Below are 18495 nucleotides of genomic sequence, written 5' to 3'. Positions count from 1 at the left end.
CACCAAACGTCGATAAACAGACTATATTATTACTTGATCTGTCGTTTTGACCAACTGTCGCTATACACTTTTCTGTACTATATATTATAACTCATGTTGTTATTGCTTTTCATATGCAAATATAACTGTATATAGTAGCTGTACACATTAAAATAAAAATAACTGAATGGCGATTGATTTAGTTATGCTTGCGATTTGCTTACTTAATGAACTTGATCTCTGCGCGGTGAGTTACCACGCCCTGTCTGCATTAGCCGCTCATTAATGGCATTTTAATTCCTAGCATAACTGTGCAAAAGAGAGAAGGCCAAACCGTTTTCAATATTCTTAATGAGTTTTCAATAAATGCCTGGCAGTAAGCAATCTCTTAGTGTTTTCGAAGTTGTAGCGAATTAAGATTTATATACACGCAGGGTTGTATTTTATATTATTTTACAGATATTCTTAAAAAATTTTAAATTAGCTCAATTAGGTGAGACAATTAATAAGTTAGTTGACAGTATTTGACTGCGGAAATCTACTTACCGGAAGCCAATGGAAAGCGTTCAGAGGATACCTATGCATAACGGGAGCTTTAAGAACAACTCCAATGGCGACTCTTGAGCTCGTATTAACCTGCCACCTAAAGACCTCTTAGCTGAAAACTGCGCAGCAAATTCGGCGCGACGACTATTGACTGCTGGTGAATTTACATATAGAACCTTCGGACATAGCTTGAGGGGTAATGGCGGTTGGGCAAAAACCGACTACATGACCCCACTTTTCAACTAGCCAAGCAGCAATCAAAGCAGTAACCTAGTAATGAATGAAGGAGGTATCGACAGTGAGACCGCAGAGTCTGTTAAAATTCGCGTCAAGCGCAGGCATCCTAAAGGAACACTCCTGTTGGACCTAGCAACTGAACACCATCTGGTATCACAAAGGTCCAGAACTAGTTGTTGCGATTTTCCGAAAATATTGGGAGATCGGACCACTATAACATAGAGCTATCATCCAAATTGACTAATCAAAATCAAAATAAATATCTTTTTATAACCTCTTTCTCTTGTATTTTATCTTTCTATCGTATTTTAATTTTATAGTATTATTTATACTATTTTAAAAAAGTTTTTCATAAATAATTGTATATTAAAAAATAAGTTATTTATGTCTGCTAAAATTAACCTAACGATTATATTGATTCTATTTACAGCTCAATCTCTACTAGGAGCCGTTTATTAGCCGCCACAGGCCGCGGCGTCGGCGCCAACGCCATTAATTAACGCCCAACCACAGCCGACAACAAAGGCTTTTCACACATACCGTCTAAGAGCCGAGTGACAGCGTGTGTCGCTTCAAATCGACGCACCAGCAACAATACTACAATACTACAACAACAGTAGCAACAGCAGCAGCAGCAGCGTTCTAGTGACCGCAATCTATGCACCGGCTGCCGCAAAAGTGTCAGCACTTGTCGTAAAATGACCGAGAATCAATTATTTTCCATGTCGACCGATCTATTCGACACCTCGTCCAACAGCAGCAATCCACTAAAGTGTGATATCTTCTCGTTGGCTCTGAGCAACAGCAACACTTCCACTCTACTCTTCGGCACATCGACGCTGCCCGCACTTAGCCCATTGCAGCAGCTGAATGTGAATACCGTTTTCAATACAAATTCCAACTCCAGTCCCAATTCCAATTACCTTACGAATTCAAATTCGAACGCCAACACACCAAACGACCAACAACACCAACAGCAGCAGCAACAGTCGCAACACACATTCACCAGTGTCGGCGGCAACAGCGTTGGTAGTAGTGTTGGTGGCGGCAGCATCAGCGGTAGCAGTAATGTGATGCTGACCAATGCCATAAGCATACCGCGCAGTAATAATCCAAATCAGAGTCATAATCCCTGGACGCAAGAACGCGATTCGCATCATCATCCCAGCCCAAGTCCATTGCAGCTTCATCCCCATCATCTCAATAGCCATAATCACAACCAAATCTCTTCCATGATGTCTGCACAACAACAACAAAATAACCAACAGCAACAGCACCAACAACAACACCAGCTGCAACAACAATCGTTGCAGCACTCACAGCCACGTCTCTTTGTCGATTTCTCCGACTACGGTTTGGATGTCGCCTCGCTGGACGCTGCCTCGTTGTCGCCAACACTGCTGCAAGATGTCAGCTTGGGCGCTGCTTCGCCACTGCACGGCATCACGTCGAACGGCTTCTATGCGGCCGACGCCTCGCCGGTCAGCAACAGCGGCAGCAATAGCATAGTTGGCAGCGTTGGTACCGTGGACTCGGCCAGCACGCTGCTGGGTCTAAATGATAGCATACGCTCCGGTGATGATGGCAACAATTCGCTGCTGTTCGATGTCACCGGCACGCCCAACTCGAGCGCAATGTGGAGTGACATCAGCAATGCTATCATCACCAAACATGAACCATTTACACTGGAGGAGGACTATATTTTTCCCATAGATAAGGCTGAGATACAGGCTGCCGGTTTCGGTGATATACCCGATGAACACTTCCTCGATGTGATTGATAATTTTGATGAGCTCTTGAACAGCGGTGCTGGACAGAATGACTTCATTCTATCGCCTCAACAGAATAATAGCTCAAATAATTTGCAACAGTTGAATAGTCCACAGGCCTCGCCTAGTGGTGCACCACCAATGGAGTTGTTGCAGATGCATAAGCAACAACAACAGCAACAACAATTGACACAACTGCAAACAGCTCAGCAACAGCAACATCAACAGCAGCAGTCGCAGCAGCAACAACAACAACCACGTATACAGCACAGCAACAGCGCTGGTGGTGCCATACACACACACCATAATAACCACCACAACTCGTCTAGTCCATACGAAATCTACCATAGCACACCAAATAAGCAGCAGCAACATCAGTTGAGCAGTTCGGGCTCGAACTCATTCTCTCCGGGCAGTCAGGTGAGTCCAAAATTTAGAAAGTTACACAGGTCGATTTGAAATTACAATAATTTTTTGTTCACTTCTACCAACAGGCCTCGCATTCACCACTTCAGTTGAATTCCATTACGCCACCACCACCGCCGCATGGCAATCGCTCACAAAGCTTGCAGGTGAAGTCGCGCAACATGTTGGAATTGCAGAAGAAGGGTTTCTCCATGTCGCCCGATCGTGTCAATGGCAGCAGTGCCGGTTTGTTGGGTCAGTCGGTGCCGGGAAATAGTCACTTGCTGCTCTCCGGTAATGCGCTCAGCCCCAGTAGCGGTGGCAGTAGTAGCGGTTTCGGCAGCACCACTGGCGGTGGCAGCAGCACTGGTGGTTCGGTGCGCAAATCGTTCCAATATCCCAGTGATACATCCATATCGCGCTTGTCCTCATCGGCGCCCACACATCTCGGACTCGAACATATTTGGATGCGACGTGAACCGCGACAGCATTTGCTGTCTACTGGCTCGCTGGCCGAGGCTGAATCGTTCTCGTCGCTTAGCACCGGCAGCGTGTTGTCGCCGGATGGTATTGATTTCTCGCAGGACGATGATGACGATGCGTCGACAGACTACAATAGCGATAATTATGATGACCTATCCAGCGATGGTATGTTTGGTGTGCGCTAGAAATTTAGAGTACATTTAATGACTTTTTTTACGTTTCTCACTCAGGTTCTGATAATGAGGACGACTCGCGCACCACCATTTCCGGCCACATGTCAGGCGGTAAAGGCAAAGAGCGCTACTTTTGGCAGTACAATGTACAAGCTAAGGGGCCCAAGGGCAAACGGCTTGTATTCCAGTCACGTCTGGAGGATCCGCACGTCTTGAACGAGGCCACCGATCCGGTGTTCAGCCCTAATTGTTCCGTGCGTGGTATCAAGGTATTCAAAGTAAATACAACCAATTGCGTCATCGAACCACAGCAGCAGTTTTAGTGCAGACTGCTAATAACTGTAGTTCTCTAATGGTTTTCCAAGTACTAACGACATTTTTCTAACATATTTACAGCACAGCGGCAAGGCGCGCAAGGGTGATGGCAATGATCTTACACCGAATCCTCGCAAATTGCACGTCATCGGCAAGGAGCTGGACAAATTGGGTCGTACCATCAACGACATGACGCCCGTGTCCGAGTTGCCCTTCAATGTGCGTCCGAAGTCGCGCAAAGAGAAAAATAAGTTGGCCTCACGCGCTTGCCGGCTCAAAAAGAAGGCTCAGCACGAGGCGAATAAAATCAAACTTTTTGGACTGGAAATTGAACACAGTAAGTACTCCACAAGCTTCAAGCTCCAAGCTGCAAGTTCATACTAAATTTTTCCGAATATTTTGCGTTTACAGAACGTTTAATTAATGGCATTTTCGAACTGAAGCAAGCTTTAGCGCTCAAATATCAAAATCAAAATAATGTCGAGCACACCGAGGTGATTAATCAACGCATCGAACAGATCTACAAAACAGCACAAAGTGAGTACGGTTCTATGGAAATGTGTTCTAGGTATTTTGGACTCTGGGGACTTTAGATCTGCTGTGAAAAATGCACTTTTTGTGGGCAGTAAAAGTTGTTGTGGTTAAGAATATTATGAGTTGTTATATTTAAAAGCTCGCGACTGAGTTTACGCTTTCAAAACATGGACTTTTTAATAGATTATCCTTTTCTATATATTGCTCGGTCTTTTTAGTTTATTGTTTGCTACGGCAAATACAACAATTATAATATATTTCGAAATCTTGACTAACTTTAAATTTATTTATGTCTTCCTGAGTTAATAATTTAATCAGTTCTTCCATTTCGGTGTTAACCTAACCTATAAATTATATTAATTTTTGAAACAAAGATCTTAAAAAAACTCTTACCGATCCAAACGAGGTTAGATCAAACGGGAACGGCTACCTCTTCAACCATAGAACAGGCTGTTGTGGGAATCGAAACAAAGATCATGGCGACAACTTTCAAGACTTACCACGGAATCATTAGTTACTTAACTGACTAATTTTAGGGTCGTTACCATATTTTCGTTGTTTTACTAAATAATTTCCCTTCCTATCTTCCAGCTGGTCTGCGTATAGCTGGCGATACCACAGACTTCGTGAACAAAGTGCTGGAGAATGTGAAGAGTGGCGTACCAAATGGCGGTCTCGAGGATTTAAAGCACTCATAGAAGCGTGAGAAACGAGAAGGGAAAAATCGAAGATGTGAATAGCTATTAAGGATAAATATTGGAGGCTCAAAAGTGAAAATGAAAAGCGATATGAAGAGTGAGGAGAGTAAAAACGAAAGCAAACATATTGTAATGACAACTGTAGCTGAGGAGTAAACGAGTTAAAAGTTGCACACAAACAACGGTGAAAGGGGTGTGAATGCTAACTGGCGAAAGAAGGGAAGAATTTACGGGAGTTACGGAAAAATTGTGTTACAAAGAAGATTATCAGCTGCAAGAAGGCGCAGAAAGCATGTTTTTATGTAAAAAAAAAGTTGTTAAATGGAAACGAAAGAGGCCACAGTTATATAAATACATATATATTTACATATATATATAACCTAGCTTTTAAGTGCTAATGTTATGCGGTGAAAAGTTATGGTTAAGGAGTGGATGTAAAACAATATAAGCGGTTGTTGTTGCTGTCTGGAGCGTTATGGAATTAAATATGAGCCACGCATGCAAACATACTTATATACATATATATAACTGGAAGCATATACATATATAAATGTTCTTGTTGGCTTACAAACTAACGACATGCCAAGGCTTTGAGGATTTTTTAAGTTTTGCTTTCACGTGCAAATGAATGCAGACATTTTTTAACACACTACCTATACATACAAACAAACATACATATATGTATATATAGAAATAAACACTACTATTTTAAATATAACAATTTAGTGAGTTAGGCATGGAAGAATGAATTCAAGCTAGTGATAAGCAAAGAAACATGAGAAATTTGTTGCAAACACACGCACACACATTCAACAATGTGTTGGTGCACTTTTAGGCGCCTGAACGTCAACGAAACCAATTGTGCAGTGGCGCCATGAAAGTGCTCGCATAAGCATATGCGCCGCTACGAGCCGTGCACTTAGTTGTTAAAACATATTTTTAAATACACATATACGTTTATATATACAATATATATATATATAAAGCATGTTATATATTAAGCGTTTTTTTCTAATAATCGTTGTATTTTATAAATGAAACACACACACATTATCATTAAAAAATATAATGAATTATTTGATGAAAAATCTTTAAGTTTAGTTTGGCTGCTATTGTTTTGCGTTTAAGTTTTTTGTTTGTTAAAGTACCATAAACACACTCATACATCCAGATGTATATAACGGCGTGTGTGAAAACCCAGAAAATATCGAAAGTAATGTAAATTTTTACAATAATAACTTTCTTGAAATATAGCGCCGATTTATTGTGTTTTAATTCTCCGTGAATAAATATTTTTGTTATGTAATTTAGCGCTCATTTCAGCTATAAGTGTAATTTTATGCATTAATAGTTGTTTTTTGAACTTTATGTTGCTTGATTTTGTTGAGAAAGAAACACCTACATGTACCTTAATTTTTATTGCACACAACTTGTAGCGAACTTAGACACGAACGCACGATGCAAAGCCGAATAATGTTTGCTAAGAAAGTTGTTTTTTTTTTTTAATAAATATGCAGATATATGAATATTAAAAATTTATTATAACAATGCTACCTTCATAATTTAATAAAAAAAACTTGCATTACAAATATGCGTGTTAATTACCAAAAAAAAAATTTTTTTCAAATAAAAATAAGTATACAAAAACATTGAAAAATGCAAACAAGCCATTTACCGTTGAATATGCATATCGTCAACTAAAATGCAAAATAACGTTTCACCAAAACAAACGAAATTGAATTGTTTATAGCTTACATAACTATTTCATAAGCAATATATAACCATTTTATAACCAATATATAACCAATACATAACCACTTTATAACCAAAACTCAAATTTTGTTTCAATGTGAGCGGTTACTATTAAATGGTTTTTCTTTCTCCAATCAACTTATGAAAAGCGATGTTATTTTGCATTTTAAGTGACGTTATGTAACTGTTTGCATTATATAATTATGGGTATTTGGTTGCTTTAGTTTATACGTAACCAGCAGTTAATTGTACATGCACCTATACAAACACGCATACATATTTACATATACATAATATACAAATGCTATAATTACTATAAGTTTTATGAACTTCAACATATACAGGGTGATATAATTCTAATTATGCTAATTAATTTTACACTTATTATCTTTAAACATATATGCTTCGAAAATAAATAGTAATAAAATAAAAATTTTGCCTAATTTTAATGAAATATTAATTTTAATTAAATATTATTTTTAAGTTTTATTTACCAGCCTATACTGGCTGAGTTCTGCTTAATTTTATATAATTTAAAATTTATATGATTTATACATATTTTACATAAGCACGCAAATCTTGCATGAAAAACAACAACAATTTTGTTGATTAACGCAATTGCTTTCAATGAAATGTGAATTAAATTATAGCAAGCGTTTAGCAGCAAACAAAAATGGGAATTAAAAAATATATGAAAACGATAAACAAATATATTTCAATACGGCACATACAAAAAAAATATAAAAAAGTAAATAAAACAATAACAAAAAAAATAATAATAAATAAATACAAGCATCAAATATTGTCACTGAAAATTAGCAAATATTGCGCAATATTTTATAGTCTTGAATGAAAAGGCACTTTTATAACCAAATGCATTGCTGAAATAAACTACATAACTAAATAAAAAATATATATACATATGCAAATATTAAAAAATAATAAAGCAAGCAACTGAAATATTTATTTTTTTAATTTCTGGCGCTGAATAACAACACTCGTGAGCGAAATTCTAAACTTGTTTAATAAAATGAAAGCACAACATTTAACTGCGCTGCAAAATACTTGCTATTGGTGTTATATGTGTGCATATATATGTATTTTTGTGTATATATGCATATATCTACTTAAATATGTTATTACAAGCAATTTTTAATAATATTTGTTAGAAATTTGTGCCTGAGTGTAACTGATCAGCGCCAGATTTTACATATGTACACTGTTGTTGTTGTGGGCTAGGCAATTTAATGTTTTTTTTTAATAAAAAATAATATTTCTAAATGAAGCAGTTTATATGTATATATGTATTTATAAATTTTATACATGTGTATGTATGGATATATAATATTTAATATTTATTTTTTCTAATAATTATTTTAGTTTGAAGAATTAACGATTTTTTATTATTTTTATTTTAATACCTTTTTTCTTTAATTGAATTTTAATATTAATTATTATCTTTTATGCAATTTTCCTAAAAAAAATATTTTAAAAAGGTTTTTATTGTTTTCAAATTAAATGTCATTATAATTTTGCAATATTGTATTGCTTTTTTTTGGTTTTTAAAATTTATTAATTTTCCTTTCTATTTTTTAATATTTTTAGTTTGAAGAAATTACAATTTTTTCTTTAAATATATATATATTTTTTTTAATTTAATATAATAGCATTTTTAATTACTTTTATTTTATTTATTTATTTATTTTTTTTTAAATTTTTTTATTATATTTTATGTAGGTAATTTTCATAATAATTATTGTTGGGTTTTTAGGAAATTTGCATATTTAATGTTTTAAATAATATTTCTTTCCTTTTTTAATTTTTATTTACTTATTTATTTGATTTTCATTTATTTATTTTTTTATTTATATTGTTTGTTAATATTTTTATTTTTAATATGTTTTTTTTTTTATACTGAACCGCTTAGCTCACTTTTTTGTATTCTTTAACAAGTTTACTTTATTTATTTATTTTTTAATTTGCTGAAGCAATTTAATATTTTCTTTTTAAATTTGTTAGTTTGAATAACGTACTATTTTTTTTAAATAGTTTATTTGTTTTAAAAATGTTAAGCGTTTTTAATTATAAATTTAAAAATCTTATTTTTTTTTGTTATGAATCTGCCTTTTAATGTTTTCAAATCATATTTTTTAATACTTCTTTTTTCAGTTTTTTATTTTTTGTTTTTATTTTTTTATAATTTTATTTTTGTAATTTAACTTTTTTTATAATTTTATTTTATTTTTCTTTCTATTTATATTTTTTTTTAATTTTATTTTATTTTCGTATGTTTTTATGTTTTTTTTGATTAATTTTTATATTTATTTCGTTTATCATAATATTCAAGCAAAATATAATTTTTCATGTAAACAATATAAAATGTTTAACAAAATTAATACTTTGTAGAAAAAGGTCTTTCGAAATTCAAATTTTTTTTTCATTTTTTAATAATTTTTATATTATTCTTTTACTTAAATGATTTTTTTTATTATTCCATGTTGTCTTTTTATTTTAATAATTTATTATTTAAATAAATAATTAAATAATAATTATTTTTTAATAAATTATTTAAATAAAATTAATATAATTTTTATTTTTATTACTTAAATTGTCTACAAAGCAACAGCAGCAAGAAAAAATATTTATATACATAAATATAACAGTAACCGAATAATCAATCAAGCAACCAAACAGCCAAACAACAAAAAATTATAACGGGTTTCATATTATACAAAATATTAAAAATAAAAAAAGAAATAAAAATGTATAGTAAACTAAAAATGTATGCAAAAATAAAAATATATTTTAACTTACTGTAATATGTACATACTTAGCTACATATTTATATATATACATATATAATTTAACTTAACATGCCGATACACACACATAAAAACGAGTACATGCGCTATATAAACATAGAAATTTTAATTTTAGTAATTTAATGCGATGAAAAAATACTTTTAAAATATGAAACATAAAAACAACTTAGATGCTATTGAGTTTTATTACTTTCAGTGCTTTTATTTTTAGTTACGCTTTGTTGTTCTCTCTTTTATGGATTTGGGCGTTTAAACACTTTAGTTGCTCACTATAGTGAAAAAAAGTTGTTTCCTACACTCTGGGGTCACAAATTTTTATAAATGAAAATTTATTTATTACTTTTTTTTATTAAAAAAAAATATTTTTTTAATTGATTTATAAAAAAAAATGCTCTTTTATTTTTTCTATACAAAAATTTTATTTTTTCTATAAAAATGTTTTAAAAATAAATTTTATATAAATATTTGTATTTTTTTCTCTACAAAAAATTTTAACGTTTTATAAAAAAATTTTATTTATTATTTTTTCCATAAAAAATTTGTTGAAAGAAATTGATTTTGTTTATAAAAAGTTTTTATGCAAATATTTGTATTTTTTTCCTATAAAAATTTTTTATAGAAGAAGTTTTTAATTTTTTTTTGCTATAAAAATTTTACTTTTTTATAAAAACGTAGTTTTTGAAAACATTCTCATATAATTTTCTTATTATACCCTCTACAACAATATACAAAGTTAATTGCATAAACAGTTTTCCGCATTTAGTAGACGTTGCTACTCACTTTACTCCTTACTTTTCTCGCTCTTTGTTTGCCCTAAACTGTCTCTGATTATTATTAGTTAGTTTTATAAAAAAAATTAAAGTAGTGTTGTACATAAATTATGCTAAATTTGCGTTTTATAGCAGCTCATTTGTGATTTGAAATTTTCAGTACAAAAATATAAAGGAAGTCCAGTTCAAAAGTAACAAGGTGGTACTGTACTAATCAAAAAAAAATGTTGAAAAACAAAAAAGTTGAAAATAGCTGTTACCATGGTGGAATGTTTGGTCAATTGCGTTTCGTTTATATAAAAAATATGTAGATATTTTTCTAAAAATTTGTTAAGTCATATCTTTTTATGTCTTTATAAGACACCTAAATCTTGCTGCATAATTTACAATTTCTATTTGCGTCAAAAATACACACTAAATTTTTACATTATTTACGATGATAAATGTCATTTAAAATAATTATTCCCCAACCCATGCAAAGGTAACGGTAAGAGTGCGGAATTTATATTCCACGTCTGTTACCAGGTTTTTAGATTGCTGCTTTAAACTGTTACCAAAGCTTCAATGCTGTTGTTGTCGTCCATCAAATAATTTTTTTCTAAAATATAATTTAAAAAATTTTTTTTTTCGAACGGGACTTCTTGCTTTGCAACATTTAAGTACCTCTAGTTGTTAGATAACGCTTTGTGTTCAGTTTAATATCAAAATTAGTTGGCTAAAGTTTGTTTTGGGTTTAAGTAAGCTTTAGAACTCGTTCTAAGATTTTAAGATAAAAATTAAAAAATAAAATTAAATTATTTGTGTTAAAAATAATTTAGTAGCATATTTTACTTGCTGCGCCTGAAAGTATGCAACAGTAACATAGCGTGTTAACGCAGCTGCAATTATTGGAAAAAATTCGAAAATTTTATTTTTTAACTTCACAACCTCTATGTTCATATACCCTGTAGGAACACAGTAGAAAACTGCAATTAAATTTTTAAACGCTAGAGCTAAGATGACCACGTGGCTCAAATGGCTTAATTCAGTATAGTATTACTGATCATTAAAAACAAAATATTGTTGAAATCATGAAGATTTGCAGGCATGACTCAAAAGCCAGAAGTTCAATGCCTCTATTTTTTTTTAGCTTTTTTTGGTTATGTTTTTAGTTTTATATAGCCTTTTGTAATGCAGGTGGTAATGTATGCGACGCTGCAAAGTCGAGGGCAAATAATAAGTACAGCATTTCGCACAGGGATAGCACTAAACGAAGAGAGCACACTCGAAAGAAAGGTGACAAAAGTTGAAAACGCTTAAAGAGCGAAGCAAGAAAAATAAAATTATAATACTTTGTAGAATTCTGGGTGTTTTTAAGCTACACTTCTGTTGTCTTTAAGGTAGTTATGCTAACAAATTTATGAATTTATGAAGAAAGCACATTTTTGAATAACCAGAAAAGAGAAATTTACTAGTGTATAAGAGAGTGTTCAAAAGAATAAGAAAGCAAGAGGAATTAGTTTATAAGAGAGCATACAATTTGAACAAATAAAATAAGCATTGTGTTTGGAAATTTAATATTAAAATTTAGGATTTTCAAATTTACCAAATTAGCTTTAGTTTTCGAATTAACAATTGGCATGCAAGCGCATATGGAATATGCGCAAGAAGGCAAAGGAAGAAGAAAATAAGAAAGGAAAGAGAGAAGCAAACGTAAAGTGATGAGATGTGTGGATTATATGTAATAAGAGCACACATACAAATGAAAAGTGATAAGAATTTTCAAATTCGTCAACTACAAAAGTGGAGGCTACAAAAGTCAGGTGTGGTGGGGGTTAAGTAAGGCATCTAGGCTTAGGGGATTGAAACTAAAAATAAGAAACAAATATATATGTATATGTAATATATTATATATGTTTATTAAAAAAGTATATTAAAAATATATTTGCAAAAAAATCTTGACACAGGCTTATTTAAGGCATATAAAGAGATCCGCAATTCATATGGTCCTAACATAACCTAAAATCGCAACTAAAGTACAAGTAGCAGTAAAAAAGGCATAATTTAATGAAAAAATAATAAAAAAAATTGGCTTGAAAATTATTAGTAAGCAGAAATTAACGTAATAAAATAGAAATTGAATTGATTACTTGATGATGAGGCTCCTTTTGTAATAAATAATATAAAAACCCAGAGGCGTATATTATATATATTCTGCAGCAAAATAAAAAATGTTTGACAAAACAAAATTTGACGAATTCAATATTTTTTTTTTAAATTAAAATAAGTTATGCATAAATTTTTAATTTAATTTTTCCAAAGAAATTTTTTTTGTTCAAAATAATCTTTAATTTTTTCAGAAAGTTAAAAAATATTTTTATTAAAAAAACTTATTTCCAAATAAAATTCTTTTAATAAAACTCTATTTTAACGAATTTGTAAATAATTATTTTTATTTAAATTATTTAATTTAATTTAATTTTTCCAAAGAATTTTTTTTTGTTCGAAATAATCTTTAATTTTTTCAGAAAGTTAAAAAATATTTTTATTAATTAATTATTATTAAAATTTTAAAAATTCAATATTTCCAAATAAAATTCTTTTAATAAAACTTAATTTTTACGAATATGTAAAAAACTACTTTTATTTAAAAAATCAATATAAATAATAAAAAAATTAAATTAAAAAAAATTTATATTGTTTTTTAAATTTTTTTTTTATTTTTTAATAATAATTTTTATCAATTTTTTTAAGTTTTTTTATACATTCTTAATAATTTTTTTTTTAATATTTTTTTTAATTGTTTCATAATTTTGTTTATATTTTTTTAATTTCTTTTATTTTTTTATTTTATTATATTTTTTGTTTATAAATTCCACGAATGCAGTCAATTGCAGTATTACTAATGAGCATAAATATTCTCACAAATTTTGAAAATTGTTTCGCTGATCAATATCCATATTTTTTGACATAAGAAGCCTCATAAGATATGTTTTTTTTTTGTTAAATTTTTAATACAATTTTTTTTTTAATATATAAGCCAGTAGAATTTAAACCATGCACGTAAGTTCCTCAACAATATATTGAACCTGAATTAAGAAAGTAAAAACAATGAATATTAATATGAAATTAAAAAATAAAATAAAATTAACAAAAAATAATTAAGGACTTCAAATATATATAAACATATATTTAAGATTTTTTTTAATTCGAAAGGGAAATTGAACTTAAAAACTATAATTCATAGTATGTTAAATGTGCTTTAAATTAGTGTGCTTCATTAATTCAAGCGAAAATGGAGAATAATAAGCAAACCAAGAATAATAAAAACATAAGAAATTGAAAAAAAAATTGTTTATAGCATTTTAAATATTAGAAAGCAGACAAGTAGAAAGCAACAACAGCAGACAACCGTGCAGCGCTGAAGTAAAATAAGATAAAATGAAAAACCAAAAACAAAAGCAAACAAATGTGTAAGCGAAAAGAACTACCTCAGTAGAACTTTAACAAAAATGCAACATATATACAAAAATGTGTGACCTAAATATACATACTATGTACATATGCACATGCAGTTATTATTTAAGTTGTGAAAAAATTAAAAAATTTAAAATTTTATATACGTGAATACAAAAATACATATTAATATACTAAGGATATCAAGGTGACTTGAAATACAAACGAAAAACAAAATTAACTGCTTATATAATAAGAGAAATAATTTATGATTTGCATGCTGAATATAACTATATACACATACATGCATAGGAGCCATTTAAGCTGGCATAAAAATATGCATAAGTCAATATTTGGGTATCATAACCTCAAATTCCAGAGCTCAACTGCACACAAGCCAAAAACGAAGAAGAAGATAAAGAAAAACATTAAAAAACGTTTAATAGAAGAGCAGTAAAGCAACAAAATGAAAATTGAATTTTAATATTTCAATGAAGAATATTCAATATTTAACTGCAATAATAAGTGAAAAAAATTATTATTCTTATGGAAAAAAAATATAAAAAAATATATATTTTTTTTCAAAACAAAATTAAAAAAAAAATTTTTTCAAAAAACTTTCAAAAAAATATTTTTGCATAAAAAAAATATAAATAAATTTTTTGCAAAAAAAAAAGTTTAGAATAAAAGCAAATTGTACAGCACTTGCTGAAGACTCGCAAAACCTGTTGAAATATCCAAAAATCTAAACAATATAAGCAACTTAATTTAGGAGACAACAAATTTTCGAAAACCAAAAGCCTGAAACATAGTGTCCATTGTTTTATAAACACAAAAAAAAACAAAAAATAAGTGAAAGGACTAACAATAATTCCAAGTACCTTGAAAAGAACAAATTAAAAAAAAATAAAAAAATGTTGAATTGAATTGAAAATTTGATTACCGAAAGGTGAAGTAGAACATGCACTTCGCCAAAGCACACACTTAACGGTACTAAATAGAACTGAACAACAAGTCTTACTTTCATAATATATGAAATAAATTTTAGCATTAAAATTCACTATAAAATAACAACATTATATACATAAGCAAGCAAATAATGTTAAGTGTTTCAATGTAAAAACAAACAACGCTGGCAAAAATGTTTTCATAGCTGTTAATTATAAAGTTAAAATATTCTATGGTAATCAAAAAGGGCAAAAGAAAACATTTAAAAAATAATAAAATTATTTATAAGGCAAATTTGTGTTTTTTTTTGCACCATGTGCTTAGGTTTTTCAACAAAAAAATTTGTTTGTAATATGCCATACTACATCCTTGTCATTATTCATCTTTAAAACAAAAAAAACATATTTACAATAAAATAGTCATATATTTTTTATTTGCATAATAATTCAGTTCTTACAAAAAAACAGCTAAATATTCAAACAAAACTTTCAAAATTTTGCCAAACAATTTTTTTTCAAGAAAAAAAAATTTTTATATTTATTATTTTATATTTTAATAATTCATAACTTTGTAAAAGTTTATATTTTCGAAAAAAATATAGAAAAAGTTAAGTATTTTTTTCTTAAAATTATTAAAATATTTTTTTTTTTTTAATAAAAATTATAATTACGATTTAAAAAAGTGGAAAGCTTGAAAAAAAAGTTATAAAAAACATTTCACTATATCTAAAAAAAATATTTTTTATCAAAAAAAATATATTTATTGTTTTTCAATTTATTTTTCAGGCAATATGTTTGAATAATATTATAAATATCAAATTCAAAAACTTTGTCAAAATTATTTTTTTTGTTTTAGAAAAAATTCAAAAAAAATTTATTCCACAGATATGTATTAGATATTGACAATATTTCAACTTATTTTTAAAGCAATATGTTGGTTAATTAAATTTCAAAACAGAAATTGATTTTTTTATAATTTTATAAAACGAAAAATATGTACATATGTATATTCGAAGAAATTTCAAAATTGATAAAATTTATTTTTTTTATAGCATTACAAAATGTCAAAACTAATTTTTAATCATTTTACAAAAAAACAAACCTATTTGAAATAATTTCGAAACTTTCCAAAAATTTCGAAGAAATTTCAAACCTTTGCAAAAATTGATTTTTTATATTTTTACAAAAACAAAACAAGTATATTCGAAAAATTTCAAAATTTTAATCAAAATAATTTTTTAATGGTTTTACAAAAAAAGGCAACCCTATTCGAAAAATTTCGAGACCTTTCAAAAATTTTGAAGAAATTTCAAAACTTTGCCAAAATTGATTTTTTATATCTAAACAAAATAATCGAAAAAATTTCAAAATTTTGCCAAATTATTTTTTTATATGGCTTTACAAAAAACAGCAGAAATATTCGAAAACATTTCAAAACTTTGAAAAATAATTTTTTTATATTTAATTTAAGTTCAAAACTAAAAATTATGATTTTTTATTTGAATGCTCATAAAACAAAATTCAAAAGATTCTCTAACGAATAAAAAAATTATATTAAGAATTTGGTGAAAAACTATTTTAAAAACTAAGCTATATTCGAAACGCAAAAATCTGTGAAAATATGGGTTCAAACCTAAGTAAGACAAAAAAACTGTGTTTCATTTCAGAAATATATTAAATATGTATGTATATTATATAAAGACTTTTGTTTCATAACAAAAAGCTTTCGTTTAATTACAAAGATATTGTACGCAATGAAAAAATATTTGAAAACTGTGGTACAAAAAAAAAAACAACAATTAAAATGCGTAATTCTTTACGAATAAAAATAAAAAATAAGAATAAAAAGTATATGTTTAGGATATATTTGGAAAATAATTAAAATTCAGCCGGTTAATATATTTTTTATAAGCAACTGCAACAACAATACTTAAAAAAGCAAAAAAAATATGTTAAATATTAAAAATTTCTAAGAATTAAAAATAATAAATATTTTACGAATTTATTTTTAAGAAATTAATTTAAAAAATGGAATGCAAAATAATTTGAATAAAAACTGAATTTTGAAAAAATAATTATTAAAGCAGCTTTAAGCTTATTCATGTATTCATATGTATGTATTAAGCCCAGCAATTTATGTTTGCAAGCACAAAAATTAAAATTTCTTATAAGCGTTTTTCTAAAACTATGGCATCACTAGAAATAACTTATTTTATTTTTTTTTTTAATTTTGTATGCTACAAACTAGAAAGCAGCCAATTTGATAATGTGCTTTGCCATATTAAAAAAGCTACGAATAAACAGTTATAACAAATAATGCTTAAAAATCATTAAAAAATATATTTATATAAACATACAAACATATTAATAAGCATATATATGTAATTTCATATACACAAACATATATGTATGTATGTAATTAAAACATTCTAGGTGGATATCGAAACACATTTAAAAATTTCATGGTGTTTGATGTATTGATGATAAAAATTGTAATGATAAAAAAGTAACAAATAAAAAAGTAAAAGATACAAACGAAAAACTTGAAAAGCATTTTTATTTATATTTTTATTATTTTCTTTTAAAAAATTTCTGCTCGCAATGTATTTGAAAAATTTTAAAAATAAAATTTCAAAATTAAATTTTTCAAATTATCTTGAAACTTTCTATACAAAACGCAATAATTTTTAAAATTATCTAGAAATATTCTCTTCAAAAAACAAACATTTTTCAAATTATCTAGTAAGGTTATACACAAAAAGCAAGCATTTTTCAAAATTTCTTGAAATATTCATTACAAAAATTAAACATTTTTCAAATTTTCTGGAAATTTCTATACAAAAACACCGCTATATATTCTTTGAAGAACAGTCTATACTCTAACCACGAAACTAAAATATTCCTTAAACTTAACAGTTTCATCTTTATGTGCATTGACCTTACAAAATCTAAAAATTATTTTTCATATACTTTCAAAAAAAATAATAAATTAAAACACAAATTTGTACACAGAAAAGTTAACCAAATTATGCACCTACACCTCTATCAAATTCAACAAAAATTTCGCAAAAAAATGTGGAACGCTTCACGATTTTGCGTGTCATCCTTGCGCAGGGGCCATGCTAATCTTCTCTGTATCGTTCCAATTTTAGTATATGTTCTGCCGAAGCAAGAACAATTGTTGCATTTATATTATGATATTTGTACTAACCAAAAACCAAAAAAGCATATGTGAATTACAGATAACAGAGAAACGAACGAAATCACCGCATTCAGTGAGCTGACAAAAGTGAAAAGTGAGAACACTTACCCTAGGGAACAGTTGATTTGGCTGTCATAAACAGCGGTAGTTCTGATTATAACGGGTGATCAAGTAAAGATTCAATTCTCAATAGTCTTTTTTTGACAGCTTACGCGAGAGTCGTGTCAAGCTGTCATGTTATTTTCGTTAAATATTGTTTGGCATTTCATCGTGGAAAGTACGTTTACAAATCGTTAAATATTATTACGAAAAATCACATTCTGTAAAGAGAGCTGAGAGTGTACACGAAGACAGTAGCGAGTCAATACAGCTTGGGCAAGAACTGAAGCTGCTCAACCTTTCCAAGAAGATCCGTCGTTTTCGAGCCA

The 18495-nt window shown here is 28.9% G+C and overlaps 1 protein-coding gene and 1 non-coding gene across 17 annotated transcripts in view; one reads left to right on the top strand and one right to left on the bottom strand.

Annotated features, from left to right (window-relative positions):
- LOC105226062 (protein CREBRF homolog) overlaps positions 1-7853 on the top strand; it is a 70911-nt gene extending 63058 nt beyond the window's left edge. For 15 of the 16 annotated variants that reach the window (XM_019990186.3, XM_049449052.1, XM_049449051.1 and 12 more), the window contains exons 3-8: positions 1193-2951; positions 3026-3584; positions 3650-3870; positions 3989-4244; positions 4319-4444; positions 5033-7853. In XM_019990186.3, the coding sequence (XP_019845745.2) occupies positions 1461-2951; positions 3026-3584; positions 3650-3870; positions 3989-4244; positions 4319-4444; positions 5033-5139 (2760 nt within the window). In that variant the 5' untranslated portion in view covers positions 1193-1460 and the 3' untranslated portion in view covers positions 5140-7853. The remainder of the gene's footprint in view (positions 1-1192; positions 2952-3025; positions 3585-3649; positions 3871-3988; positions 4245-4318; positions 4445-5032) is intronic. The other variant, XM_029550072.2, reaches the window with a different exon arrangement.
- A 10081-nt stretch (positions 7854-17934) lies between these two features.
- LOC115066140 (U6 spliceosomal RNA) lies at positions 17935-18041 on the bottom strand. Its single transcript, XR_003845769.1, has one exon. It is a non-coding gene; the product is annotated as a U6 spliceosomal RNA (small nuclear RNA).
- Between the last annotated feature and the right edge of the window lie 454 nt (positions 18042-18495).

This window comes from Bactrocera dorsalis, chromosome 2, assembly GCF_023373825.1.
Source record: "Bactrocera dorsalis isolate Fly_Bdor chromosome 2, ASM2337382v1, whole genome shotgun sequence".
Lineage (NCBI taxonomy): Eukaryota > Metazoa > Arthropoda > Insecta > Diptera > Tephritidae > Bactrocera > Bactrocera dorsalis.
Note: the sequence above shows the minus strand (reverse complement) of the source record. Positions and strands in the feature narration are given on the sequence as shown.